Genomic DNA, 15,087 nt, shown 5'->3' on the forward strand with positions numbered 1-15,087 from the left:
GCTCACTGGCAGGGCATGAGAAGCTGAAAAGTCCTTGGCTAGTGTAAGCACTACTTAGCAACAACTCAAACATTGGTGTGTTATCAATCAACATTATTCTCATGCTAAATCCAAAACACAGCACTGTACCAGCTACTAGGAAGAAAATTGAAGCTATCCCAGCTGAAACCAGGACAGGCAGCCTCAGGTCTGAGTCTCTGATGTGCTCCTTAATGACACCCTCCATGGCTGGCATGGACCTGCCTCTCCGGAGGTTAGCATAGCTCCTGATGCTGTGTGTGGACACCAAGGACTTCTCAGAGGTGCGGAGGATATTTCTGCTATTACAGGAGGAGGAAGCTGAAGATACCTGCTTGTGGCTCAGCCACTTTCAAATGGGCCAGGAGAGGCGTGCTAAGGATATATAGAAGTAAGTGGTGGGTCCACTGTTGTGGCACTGGTGGAATATGAACAGCCACCTTCCCCAGAGGTGCCATCAGGTTACTGTCTCTTCTCTACCTTTTCACGGGCTCTTGTTTTCTTGATTTTTTTTTTTTTTAAGAATATTTTTAAGAAGTCAGAAAACATAAACATAAACCAATTCTGCAAAATTTTACTCCAAGTAACTTTCCAAAGATGACCTTCCCCTGCTTTATGTGCTCCTCACTTTAAGCGTGATTTTCTCTGCTCTTGTAATGACAGTTGGCAGAAACCTTCTGCATCAAGAAGGATTCACACACAGAGCAATTTCGTGGGAGAAACTGCTCTGAGCTCCAGCAAAGATGAACAAAACTTCATAAGTTAAAAGAGGGAGTAAGATGAGAATCAAACTGGTGATTTATTATAGCCAAGATTAAAATGGTTTGTACTGGAAAGACTGTAATATGAGAAAATGTAGCGTAGTGTCCCAGTCAGCTGTACCCCGGGGTTAGCGAGAATGAAGCATGTGAAGAATAGCTAAAAATACTAACAATGTTCCAGCGGGATGGAACGTGTTGCTAGTTCTGATGCAATTTACTTTCTGTTGTATTAATTTGTTCTTATGGCATTTGATTGTTTTTTCGGTTAAACAAACCATAAATTATATGATCGGAACCAATGGTAAAGAAATCACAATAGAGAACTTTTTGTGTCCAAATATTGTATCCGTTATACATGAACGATCCTATAGAAATCAATCGGTGTTTGGATTGTGTAATTGCTTTAGAAACAAATGATTGCAAACAAATGCTTCACTCATAGATATTAAAAAGAAAGTGTAATAACATCTGTTCTTTTCCTGTTGAAATAAATGTGAGTTTTCCCATTGTTTCAGCAGAAATACAATCTGCTTTATAATCCCCACTCAATTATAACAATTCGGTACAAATTCAAGGAGAGTAGCAGCAGCTAAATGGGAAATGTTGGGTTGGTTTTTTTCTTTGCCTATAAGAAAGGAAGAGAAGATCATCGTAAGAAAAACATAATGTACTGTAAGCTATCTCCCTTTGCATCTTCTCTGATCCTCTACCTTGTTTTTAAGAGACTAGAAAGGGAAAGCAAATAGTCCCTTTAGATCTGTTAGCTTCAAAAGAAGAGTAAAAAGGAATGTACTAGCAGTGAGAATGGTCTGAACAACAAACATGAGGAAAGATGAGTGTGATTATTTTTATTATTCTTAAGAGGCAAACCTACTGGAACTCCTTTGCTCACACAAAAAAGTTCATTTAACATGACCCAGGAGAAAAACCAATTTTTATACTTAGGGAATCGGGATCTTTTATACGCACTATATAGGTTTTTTCATTTTGTTTGTCTTTTTTTTTTCCCTGCTAAAGAAAGGATACCCTGAGGTAGGGTTTCTGTAAAACACTTTTTTTCCCTGCACACTAGGAACGTTTAGGAAGAAGTATAAAAAGCCTTTCTGTATATAGAATTTATACATTATGTATACATGTATGAAACTCCCACACATCAGTGTGACCTTGCTCTTACTGGGATTCAAGTCTGCGTACTTAGGTTTCCTACTGGGCAAATCTCCTGAAAGGCCCCAAACATTTGATTTCTCAAGGTTGTGCGTGGGAAATTTTTCACAATCTCGTTCTGCCTCTCTCACCTTTAATCTAAGTACAGTGCCCTTACTGTACTTAGACTGTGCTGACCCTTCAATCTCAAGTACAGTATCTTTATTTTGTCTCACAAGGTAGACAGTATTGTATGATGGCTGAAAGATACTTAATTTAGATAACATGAATTATTTGAGTATGCATTTTTATTAGCTTCGGTCAAAGTAGATTTAGTTGTTTTATCAGTTTTAAGCTGGAGATGAGTAGTCAGACTTCAGACCTCAAAGCATTAGTATTCTTATCTGTTCTTTAGTGTAGGAAAGCGATAGTTGGAGTGGAGAGTTTTATGCAGGACCATATCTGCAAAATCCATTGGTACTTTAGAAAAATTTGACAGCAGTTTCTATGAGTGGAATACAGAAAGTGATGAGGGGGTTTCCAAATTTCCACATTACTACCTTCTGAATTGCAGTTTTGGACTTTGATGAAGATGACAAGTCTGTATGCTGTAAAACACTAGGATTGGCTGAATTCTGGAAAAGCATGGTTAATTAAAAATAAAAATAAATAGAAGAGACCACGTTCTGGTCTTATTTTACACCAGTCCAAATCTGCATATCTTTACTGAGGGGCAATGGTATAGGCAGCGGTGTGCGGGCAGTACTGTCAGGGAGGAATTGATAATTTCAGACAAACTTGTTTATTCTCCCTTAAACGTTAGCCACGTGGCCAGGCAGTGAGCAAATACGAGTTTTGGAGAAAATGGAATGAGTCCACCCCAGTGCAACTACACGCAACCTCTTTCTGTGACGAGGAGACCTATGGAATGGCAGGTTAATTTGTGCTGTCTTACCTGGGGCTTGGAGCATGCCTGGTAGGATGGGATTTGGGCACTGACAGCAGAATTAACTGGGGGAGGGGGAGAACCAGCGGGTAGGAGCGGGAGGCATCAGGATGAGTTGAGAAGTTGTTGAAGGGCCCATATATACTGTGTCCGCAGTGGCTTAGTTGCTGGTCCCTGACCGGCCAAGAGCAGCAAGGAGTTTTGAATGCCAGAATGAGAAGAGCCAGAGCTGGGGAGTGGGGAGCTGAGGAGGAAGGGTAGATTGAAATCTTTAGGCGTTACCTTGGACCATAAAGTTTTAAATATAACGTTGGGGGAGTTGTAAATATGTCAGTGTGTTAGTGTTATGTTCTGGATTTAGTATCTGCTCTTCACTGTAAAGGGATAGATGGAGTGAAATGGGAGAGTGCCTGCTTTCCAGAGCAAGATTTTCAAATGTATCTTCCTAAACCAACATAATGCAATGTTTTCTAATGCCCAGTTATCTGAAAGATGATACAAGTGGGTGATTTTGTCAAACCCAATACCAAAAAAATCCAGATTAAAATGTACATTTGGCTCAACGAAGTTTGCAGGGCTGTCTTCTGAGACCTTCCGAAGGTTGGGTTTGCCAGGTGGGTTGGCTGTAGTGTTGAGCTCTCTACCGCCGTTGTGAAAGATGACCATGGGGTGCTACCAAAAACTGGACCTGGCTGGAATAAGACAGGCTGCATGAGATTTCAAGTCTGTCCAGCTATCACTAAAAACACTGGCCTGTGAATATATAACCAAGGCAGAGCTTTCAAAAGAAAGTCAGTGCTTTCTTAGTCAGCTAAGTGATTTTCCAACTTGAGTTACTGTAAACATTGTGTTTGTTTTCCATTTCTCTCTGTTTTGTTATTTGGCATGTTTGATTCTCTTTATTTACTGTGTTCTCAATGTGTGTATATATAACAGGATGTCTTAGTTTTATTTTCAAGTTGTGCAATAAAGAATTCATCTTAAACATAACTTGATGATAGGTGCTACAAATAAATTGAACTCAAGTAATGTTAGTAATTGTGGGTCACAGAAAGAGGAAAAAAAGGAAGCATATTTTTGTATTTTGTTATGTTCTCTGAAAGGAGCAGAAGCATAATTTCTACCTTTAATCATCTAATGCACTTCCATTGATTTTCTTTTTAATAGAAAATGAAAGTAAAAGCAATTCAAAACCTATAATAAAGTTAGGAAAAAAAGGAAAAAATCGTGAAAGATTCCTTAGACTGATTGCATAATGTAGAAGCACTCAGAGTGCAGTTATTCACTGGCCAAAGTAAATTTGAAACATTAAAAGAATCATATTATTTTGTCTTTCTAGCCAGGCAGAGTGTGAACCACTTGCAATAAGAAAACACTTGCATTAAAATGAAAATGGTGCTAGACATTTATGTATCAATGCCGTGTTCTGCATTCAGTGTGTGGGTGGGAGGAGGAATGGGCTTTATAGCAACGTATTTCTCTCCTACTTCTCCTTAAACAGTGGGCAGTGTTGGCTCACAGATGAGGAAGAATTAAAACATCAAGTCACACAGCTTGGCAAAATTGACATGTACAGCTCAATTCTTTCAGTGGTTCAAATCATATATTCCCAACCACATAATCGATAACCTCATCCGTAAGTATCAAAGAAAAATGGTACTCTAAGTTGTTTTAAAATGGAACAGAGGCAAGTCCAGTTTAAGGCATTAAATGACAGAAGTCAGTCTGCACTGATTTTACTGGTTTTAATATGCAGCCCCGGACGTATTTAATCCCTTTCAGACAAACTGATCCGTTCTCGTGCTTGCGCTGCGGTGTTAGCTGAGAGGCTCTGAGCCACGAAGAGTGAAAGGTGTGGGAGGGATGTGCACCTCTGGTATGCAGACCTTGTGTACAGACCTCTTTATCCCTTTCTGTCTGGTGAATGCCGATGACATGTAGCCACAGGGGAGCTCTACGGTTGGGTCAGACACATGCGCATGGGGACGGCTGCCCAGGCCGGGGCACGGCTGTGGCTGCGCTGGAGGTGACCTCCCACCATGCTGGCCCCCAGAAGGCTGCAGCTGGGGCTTCTCTTCTTCTGAGGCTCCTGTACCTAGATTAACCTGACTTTTTCCCCACGTATATGTCTAATTGTGGGAAGACTGCAGAGGGAAACCAACCCAAAGAGCAGCTAAAATATGGACCTTTAACTTGAGAAGGATCTTCACAGTTTTGCGTGCTTTTTTTTTTTCTTCCCTTCTAATTCTAACCCATACTTCTCCCCTTTCCCCTGATACAGTCTCTTCTCCACGCTAATGCTTTGTACCCAACTTTTCTACCCAATTCTTCCCTGACCCCTTTTCATGCAAATAATTTCAGTTGCTTTTCTTTATCTTTTCAGTTGATATTTACCATCTTTATTGCTTCCCAACCTCATCTCAGGCTCCTCTTTTTTGTTTATAGAGCACGTTGGTTGGGGTCTATGTTTATTCAGCGCTCTGTTTGCTCGATGGCATTTGTTAGCCCTTTAGCACTACTGTCAATATCATTAATAATTACAAAATGGGAAACTGGTGATCTCAGAGCCAGTTTTTCTGATGCATAACTAGTAGTTCCAGCTCTTCCTCAGTTATTTTTACTAGATTTGTGTCTGCGATGTCCTTCTTGGCATCGTTTGTTCTTTTCCTCAGATTTATTTTTAATGGTTATCTTATGGTTTGCTTCTGTAAGTCCAGACTTCGGACACGCTTCATTGCAGGGAGTGCTGCTGCATCCAAGGGGACTGTCACAGTGATGAAGTTAAGTGTATATTTATGTTCTTATAGAATCAGGACCTTAGACTTAAACCCGAGTCTCAGCAGAGCCTTATCTTATGTCTTCTATTATGTCTGCTTCTGGTCTCCTATAATTAGGGGTTGCGTTAACTTACCAAGAACAACGTAAATGTTCCACCTGGGATTTTGGAGAAAATCATTGTAAGTATAAAGGAACATCGATACAGAAAATAAATGAGATCACAATGAGTTATGAGGCTGTACTTATAGTCAGCAAGTCTGGATCCTTAAAGTTATTTTCTTCTTTTTTTCTAACGTATTCTCCCTGAACTCCTTTTTCACTTATCATTAGTGATATGTGTAAGAAATGATATGTTATCTTGTTACACTGAGGGATAATGAGAATAATTATGCAACACAAAATGAGACTTTTTCTGAACAATGAGATGGTAAACAGCTACATTAAAATAATTCCTTTGACTTTACATGCTGGCTTTGATTTTTCACACATTCTTAGAATTTGAAGCCAGAGAAGATTATGACATCATTGTGTCTACACCTCTTGGGCATTAGACCTCTTGTCTAGCCTCACAGGTCATCCTGTCGTTCCTGTACTAAGTCCAGCCATTTGATTTACACTACTGCATAGCTTTCATTTTAGTGTTTGGCCTGAGTGTACCTTCCTGGAATTATCAGTCATTGTTTTCAAATGTTCTAATGACATTTAATTCCAGAGTTTTGAAACCAGTAATTTAGGTTTCCCAAATTGAAGTGCCGTGGCACAATATAATTTTACTTGTTCATAGTTGATATTCTCACTCTTCAGTTTTTTACCCTTTGGAAACTGTTGAAATGCATTTTTAAAGGAGAATTGATTATAACTTTGGTAAATGAATATGATTACCAAGACTGTCTGTAATTGGATTTTTACATAAGAGGAACTATATGTTATCTTTCCTTATTGGATGCAATGCTATGCCTATAATATTTCTTCCTCAATACACTCCTTTTGTTTGGACCATCTCAGGGGAGGCTGAGGGGAGACCTCATCGCTCTCTACAACTACTTGAAAGGAGGTTGTAGCGAGGTGGGTGTCAGTCTCTTCTCCCAAGTAACAAGCGAAAGGACGAGAGGAAATGGCCTCGAGTTGCACCAGGGGAGGTTTAGATTGGACGTGAGGAGAAATTTCTTTACTGAAAGAGTGGTTAAACATTGGAACAGGCTGCCCAGGGAAGTGGTTGAGTCACCATCCCTGGAGGTATTTAAAAGACGTGTAGATGAGGCGCTTAGGGACATGGTTTAGTGGGCATGGTGGTGTTGTGTTGTCGGTTGGACTCGATGATCTTAGAGGTCTTTTCCAACCTTAATGATTCTATGATCTAGTGCTCTTAAGTCAGGCATGTGCCTGCTGAGAGCACTTGAGTTACCCCAGTTTGATGCTGACGTGCTTCTTTGGTAGTGATGTATCATCATCTAAGGATGCATTCAGTGCCTCTGCAATTTGACAGCATACAAACATTTGATTTCACTATGTAAAAGTTTATAGAAGAAGTGTCTGCTATTTACTTTTGATTTAAGATAAATGTAGTTAAAGAATATAGCTTCCATATGCTTCTGCGTGCCATATGCTAAGATGATGGCATACACACTCTTGTGAGTGTAAATATAAAACCAGAAGACAGAGATTGTTGTAATGAATATGCTGTTAGCAGTCCTTGTTTGGTATCCCGACAGCACCCCGTACCAGCAGAAAGGGAAATTCACTCCCCAGGCTGTGCATTTAACACTTCACTTAGGCCTTGAAGCAAAGCGATTGCATCTGCAGCTATTTTCATTCCTCATATTAATCGGTAACTTTTGTTGGCACCTTAACGGGTGTATCCACACTGTTAAACAATTCCAGCCCTTCCCATTTCTTTAACATTTTAAACCTGGTTACCTTTCAGTTTAATTCATGATCTTGTTTTTATCATTATGAGAGAAGTTGTACTTTTTTTTTGTGCCAGCTGTTGTTTTATATCAACAGAACGGCATTAAATTGTCATCCCGCAGCTTGGCCCCAAGTGTTTAATTCCAGTTTGGTGGCGTTGACTGGTGGTAATAAGAAAGGATAGCGGGAGTTCAAAAGGAAATCCTGCATTTCCCTTCTTTGTGGGAATCAATATTATAATTCGAAACCTTTTATCTGGCAGTGTCCTGTTACTAGCTGTTTGAATTCATATGTTTGTGTCCATTTTAAATGCTGCAGAGACCGTAGAAATCACACATTATGTCTAGGAGCAATTTATCGTTACTATGTGATTCTTTTCTCAGTGCATAGGGCTGCAAATGGACTGCATTTGCCCTCCGGTGGTATCCCACTTTAAAAAAAAAAAAAAAAAGATGTTGACATAGCAGAAATGGTTTTGCGGTATGGGTTTATTTAAAACCATTGTGACAGAACTGAGGATTACGGGGAAATATTTTTTATGCAACATAAACCACACATGAGCCAAACCAATCAGTAGCTTGAAACCACCGAGGATAAATAATTTTACGAACTTTCCTGAAGGTTCACTGAAAACAAATTTGTCTCATTCTGTTTCCAGAAGTGCCTGTATTTGAAAATATTTTTCTCTTAAAAGTTAAAGCTAACTTAGCTGGGAACCAGGTTTGCAGCAGGCAGGAATGAAGTGACTAGCTCCTGAACGAACCACCGGAGCGGATCCGTCAGCTCTGCTGCTTCCTGTCTGGCCCTTCTCAATCCATTAAAATGCCCTAATGGGCTTTTGTTTTATTAATTTATTTTAGCAGTTCATGCTGCTCACCTCAAGCATAGTTGTAAGCATGTAGCAGAAATCCTGCCATTTCTTATGACTGACATGTGGTAAAGATCAGGCCCATTAAGCTCAGGGTTTTGAAGATAATTCAGTTCAAACTGAAGAAGTCATGCATTGGCATCGTCTTTGAAGATGTTTTCAGACTCTTGAGTGGAAATGAATTGCCTCCTAATATGACTGAAATGCACCGTACTGCTGAGGCCAATCCAAGGAGGTGTGGGTTTTTGGTGTGTTAAGGGTACCACATGGTCATGGCTGGCGTTTTATTTTGTGCACGTAAAACAAGAAGTGCCTGCTCTCCCAGCAAAGGGACGCAGCTGCCAGTTGGGTCACCAAAGAGTTGCTCCTCTGGGCCCACCAGCTTAGTAATAACACCCTCGGCATTGATAAGTGCAAAAGTCCAGGAGGGTGGGAAGCACGCAGAATGTTTGCTCTTTAGGTAGTATTTTAGGCATCAAAAAAAGCTTTTTGGATTCCTTGTTCTTTGGCCACTGCCTTCTCTCCTTGCTGACACCGAGGCTTTGTCACTCTGTCAGGAATGACCGGATTGAGTTACCAGGATCTGCACTTATAAAAATTCCTAAAGTAGAGGAAAAGAAGCAATTCTGTATTTTCAACCACATGCCTGTCCCTAATCACCTCACAGGAAATTCTCCTCCTCTCCTCCTTTAGGTCTTATGTCTCTTACTAGACTATCCGTTATACTTTCTTCTTTTCAACTCCTTCTTGTGTCCGTGCTTATACATGTATAATCCACTATATTATTTGTTGTTTTAATTTAACTTTCCTCTACCCATGTTTACTATTGCCACCGATTTCTTTGAGCTCCATGATCTCTGTCGAAGATTTGCCCTGATCTCATACGTCCTTATATATCCATCACTTTTAGCATCTAAATAGGCTTAGCGAACTCAGTGAATTATTTGTATGCTTAATATTAGGGACATTTGTGCAGAAGATCAGGCCATTAGGTAATAACTCATTGCAGCATGGAGCGTCTGGTTTAACATGGATATTTAGAAGTTCCATCACTTCTGTTGCCATTAATAAATGTCAGGAATGAATTGTGGTCTTCTGTCAGATCGTAGTAAACATTGCAACATGATGGTTTATTATGCAATTGCAAATATTGCTTCATGGGGCTGGCAGCGTAGGATATTGTTCCCTTCCCTGCAGACGCTAGCAGTTGTAGGGATGCTGAGAAGATGGTTTGCATACACTTGGCCATACTTCATGTGGACACTTTTGTGTTGCCAAATCTTTGGTGTCCTTGCTGAAGGTAATGAGGCTACACAGACCTTGGGCATCAGAGTCTATTACTTGTTTAACCTTCCTGAAGAGGGCAATTACCCTGCTTTCCCGTACAGAGCGGTGACCTCTGTCCTCGCGTTCTCGTAATTGAGAAGGGGAATGTCTCCGAGTTTCTGACTGCCGGAGTTGAGAGATAGGAAGGGTCACAAGGATTGAAAGTGAAAGGCAAGGATCAGCAATTTAGAGGTAGTTATTAATATGCTGATTTACTGTCACTTGAGTCTAAAGAGACTTTTAACAATTGCTTGCCTTTTGCACGCTCTTCAAAATGCTGATTTTTTTCCTTAGAAATCTAATTACATTTTAATAAGATATTTTTTTATTTCCAGGTGGTTGCCAGCCCATCCCTTGCTCCCGTACAGTACTGTAGTTAAAAACCAAAAATCATGTGTATTCATTGCAAAGTTACACCCCAGTAAATCCTTTAACTGTAAAAAACCAGAGAGTTATTTTTCCCTTTTTCTTCATGCACTCCTAGTTACATTAAGTGCTGGCAACAAGGAAAAATATATGCAGCTTCAAAAACCTGAATTATTTAGGAATCTCCATAAAATAATATCACAGGTTGTTAAATAATAAAATCTGAATTAAATCATTTAATCTTCTGTAGCTTTATGATACAATGTTGTCCTGGTTTCGGCTGGGACAGAGTTAATTTTCTTCCTAGTAGCTGGTACAGTGCTGTGTTTTGGATTTAGCATGAGAATAACGTGATAACACACTGATGTTTTAGTTGTGGCTAAGCAGTGCTTACACTCAGGCAAGGACTTTTCAGCTTCCCATGCTCTGCCAGTGCAGAGGTGCACAAGAAGCTGGGAGGGGGCACAGCCAGGACAGCTGACCCAAACTAGCCAAAGGGACATTCCATACCATGGGACGTCATGCTCAGTACATAAACTGGGGGGAGTTGGCCGGGGGGTGGCGATCGCTGCTCAGGGACTGGCTGGGCATCGGTCAGCGGGTGCTGAGTGGTTGCATCACTTGTTTTTCCTGGGTTTTGTTTGTCTCTCTATGTTGTTGTTTTGCTTTTCATTACAATTTATTATTATTACTTTTATTATTTTATTTTATTTAAATCATTAAACTGTTCTTATCTCAACCCACAAGTTTTCTCACTTTTACTCTTTCAATTCTCTCCCCTGGGGTGGGGGGAGTGAGCGAGCGGCTGGGTGGTGCTCAGTTGCTGACCGAGGTTAAACCACGACAAATGGGTGGACTTGCCTGAAATCAGAGCGCCTGACATGACTAAACTCTTGGGGCCAAATTCAGTTCCTAACTCTGTCCCTGACTTTATTGCTTTAATCAAGTCACGACCTAGCTGTGCTTTGGTTAACCTACAATGTAGGATATAAATAGCCTATAATCTTGGACATTTTGTGAGAATTAATTATTATTAATGAAATGAAAGACTCCATGATGTGCAGGCTATTTTTATTTATTATAATTACTTATTATTAATTCACTGAAACTTTAGCAAGTTTTATTATAGGCTTCCTGTGACTCAGATTTATACATTAATACTTTTGGCCTCCATCATGGCTATACAGTGCCATTATCCACCCTGAAAAATTAATCATTACGGTCCACGAAAGGACGGGGTGTTGAAGGAAAAGGGCATTGACCTAAAATAAAACTGGGGGGAAATCGGTGCATCTAAGTCCTGGGCTGTGCTTTTGCAAACTCCATTTGACTCTTGCCTGGCCCCAAAGGCATCTACGTCCAAATTCAGAGACCTCAACCCCAGCCCGGCCCTGTGCCTGTTGTTTCCTATTGCCAAGGCCCAGGCTTAGAGACCTGGTAAAGCTTTGGGCAGGGGACCAGAGAAATGCATCGCACTCGAACGTGGGGTGCAGCCTTGATAGTGCTGTGTGTGAAGGTAAAGCTTGGTACCTGCGCGGGGCTCTGCCTCTGCCCATGTGCGAAGGCACTTCAGGTCAGATGGAGCTCGGCAGAGTGACACTGTCCTCAGCTGAGCAGACCTACAGAGCAGGGTTTTTTTGTGTTTTTTCTGTTAATGGATCCATTCAGTAGTGCTCTTATAGCAAGCTATTGTGCACTGTGAAAGCAGGCTTCTAGTAAAGTGCAGTAGCTGCAGCCCCTTTCTATCACGTCTGCAGGCTGAGTGCTCGCCCTTCCTCCTAAACATCTCTGTTTATGCAAGAGATTCAAAGGTTCAGGTGCCCAGAGAGCGGGGAGAGCACAAGGGGTAGCACAATGCTCAGGGAGCTCAGTTTGGAGGGGGCAGACCTGGTGTTTACACCTTGCTGCAAGGAGCATTTAGCTGTAGCATCTGCTGCTCAGACAGAGCAGAGGTCACCTCTCTGTATGGGAAAGCCGCTCAGACAGTTATTCCCTTCATCTGAAATATGGAAAAGATGGCAGTTTTGGAGAAGGAAGCTTTCTTTTATATTTTTTAATTTTTTTTTTTCTTCACTTTGAAGCAGTTTCAGTTTCATGGGTAGTGTGTGCATCACAGCTTGGGAATCCTGGCCTCGACCAAATATGTTTTATGGCACATAGCCGCAGTATTATATCTTTTCTTGTTTGGTTGTACAATGTATCATTGGTTAAACTGTTGCCCCAACCCTTGAAATGACTGCCTCCTTGAGAATATTGAATTTATATCATCATTTAGATAACACACTGCTCAAATAAGAATGTGTCTTCATGGTTTTATGAAGCTTCTAGCACATCTTTGAGTGACGCATGAATAATGACCTAAAAATAAATCAGCTTTATCCTATTAACCCAGGAGAGTGAATCTCGCGTAGAATAAAGTACTGACTGCATAGAGTATAATACAATATGTATAACAATATAAAGATTTCTGTACCTTTACTTTTCAGCTGTTACATGCTTGTCGGAGTACAATGACTCTGCCGATGTCGGTGACTGCATGCAGTGGGCAGGAGCTATGCCGTCTTTTGTACAGGAGTGTCTCATTCCCTGCAAAGACGACTGCACATTTACCCCCTGGTCTAAATTTACAGCGTGCTCGTTTGACTGTGAATCAACTAGAAGTAGGAGACGGTCACTCACAGGTATAATCTTTTATGATATTTATCTGATGGTGATACTTGTGAATAACGCTTCTCAGATGTTGGTGGACTGATGTTGGGGTTTTGGAAAATCCAGACAGAATAGTGATCGTCCTTAATTGATTTTTGATCTGATACTGATCATTGCCTGCTTTATGCACACGCATTTTAGTATGAGAATAGTGCAGAAAAATTTGGTGGTGGAAAGCCATTTTTAGACACAAACCAAATAAAACAGTGACTATGCACTGTGCAAGTTCATCTGACCTATTAATCTGGGAAGCATGAAGCAAATATGTATACAGGAATAAAAGTCAGTGTGATTTTTTGTTTAAGACTGTTGAAATCTGCATGAAGTTTAAAGCTGGGAGTTTTGTGCTCAGCAGAATCCAGTAGTTCAACAGGGCAAATTAATACCATGAATAAGGAAAAAACAATATCATTAAAACAGTTTTGTTTGATCTTTTATATATATTCATTAAACACTCTAGTTCAAACCATTTCATGGAACAGTCTCCCATACTTGCTGTTGTGGTTTGTTATTATGTTATTTGAATGCTGACCAAACTGAAAAGCTTTAAAACCCTATAACATTCGTAGTTTGGAGCTGTTTTTTTGTTAGCAGTTGTCTCCCCCCCTCCGCCCCCCCAGCTAAATCAAATCAAAATGAATTCTGTTGTTTTCAGAAGGTTTACAAGAAATGTGCTGTTATTGTTATGCTGAACGCTCACATCTTTTCATATTTCTGTGTTGTGTTTGAGAGCTATGGTGTAGCTGGCTTGAGTTTGCTCCGTTAATAGAGGTGAAACTTCAAAGACTTCTACTATGGAGTAAAATACTAACATTGCTATAAAAATATCTACTGTGATAATGCCTGGGAACTGAATGGCAGCGAAGTATGGTGGCTACCACTGCTCCTTTCTTCTAGACTCACTTGTACCTGGCTGCATGGCTATCTTGTTATTCAGTTTATTACGGTTGGAATGATCCAAGTTTTTAGTAACTAACAATTACAGTATACAGACATAAAGACTTCAAGCTGCCATTCGTCAGTATGGCTCATTAAAGGATAAAGATTTCTCTTTTACATAAAAATAATTATTATACAATGCTCTATTGTTTCTCCCAAAGAGCATATTCTAAAATGTTCTTTGTATCAATGCTTATATGTTTACAGTGGTAGAACTCCTCTATCCCTAGCAGAATAATAGGTGCCTTATCTTATAGAAAATCTGTAAGAATTGAGTACTTACTTCCAGGTAGTTTTAAATCTGAATTTTCTTTATGAACATCTGTGACACTTACAAAACAGCATAGTCCTACCTATCCCCTTTCTTACTCCATTCTACATCAGACATAGATCCATTCAAGTAAGCAGACCAAAAATGGTTTCTGATATTCAGGTTTTGATGGCTTATCTCTTCACCCGCACTGCATTTGTGACCGGACACCACCAGTCTCTCCCATACCACCCTGCTGGGTTCCCTTCCTCCTGCTGGGAAGGAGCTCCTGGTCTCAGCCCGCTCCCAGCAAAGGCGTCCTGAAAAGCGAGTGGTGAACATGCAGCGGGTGTCCCGGGTGGTGCTGGGGTGGGGACAGCACAACACCGCAGAGAGCAGCAAGGGAGGACCAAATCAGACACTGGTTTTGGTTTTGCCACAGTTCAAAACGGGAAGTTGATGAGATAGATTAATGCTGACCTGTCTTTGCATAAAACTTCATGAAAATTGGAGCTGGCCAAGAGTCTCGAAGAAATCTCATCCATGTGAACTCAGTCCAAAGATTTAAGGAAAGTGCTGTTTGGGAAGTACTTCATGCTGTTAAGACTCCTTTATCCGTTTTCATTTCACTTTCTGTAAGCGTGCGTGAATTGTACCTCCTTGTTCAACACGGTGTATGTCTATGCTCAAGTGAATGCTTTGGCTTCATTATAAGAGTTCATTAACAATGTCATTTAGTGGGAATCTGCTGATTGTTTGCTAAGTATTTGCTTGCCTCCCACTCAGTTTTTAATAGTATTATTCATTTTACTTTGTGAGTAATCACAGACTCTACATATAAAATCAGTCATTACTTAAGAAGCGAAAGACTTATTACAGAACGTATCAAAATTCAAGGTCATTGTAATGAAAACACAGTTTTTAGGTAAGTTAATTAATACAGTCAGTTAATTCACTGTACTATGGATACAATGCATTTTCTGTAGAAAGCTATATTTTTAATGTTTCATATAATTTTTCTGTATAGCTTATACTACCTGATAATATTTAATGTATATAATATTTGTTAGTGTTC

At 40.2% G+C, this 15,087-nt stretch overlaps 1 protein-coding gene across 1 annotated transcript in view; it reads left to right on the top strand.

Moving 5' to 3' along the window:
• Window positions 1-15,087, top strand: part of THSD7B (thrombospondin, type I, domain containing 7B) — a 282,324-nt gene that overhangs the window by 163,909 nt on the left and 103,328 nt on the right. Inside the window, exon 12 of the mRNA XM_009318936.1 lies at window positions 12,601-12,795. Coding sequence (XP_009317211.1) covers window positions 12,601-12,795 — 195 coding nt within the window. The remainder of the gene's footprint in view (window positions 1-12,600; window positions 12,796-15,087) is intronic.

Source organism: Pygoscelis adeliae, unplaced genomic scaffold, assembly GCF_000699105.1.
Source record: "Pygoscelis adeliae isolate BGI_AS28 unplaced genomic scaffold, ASM69910v1 Scaffold222, whole genome shotgun sequence".
Classification (NCBI taxonomy): Eukaryota; Metazoa; Chordata; class Aves; order Sphenisciformes; family Spheniscidae; genus Pygoscelis; species Pygoscelis adeliae.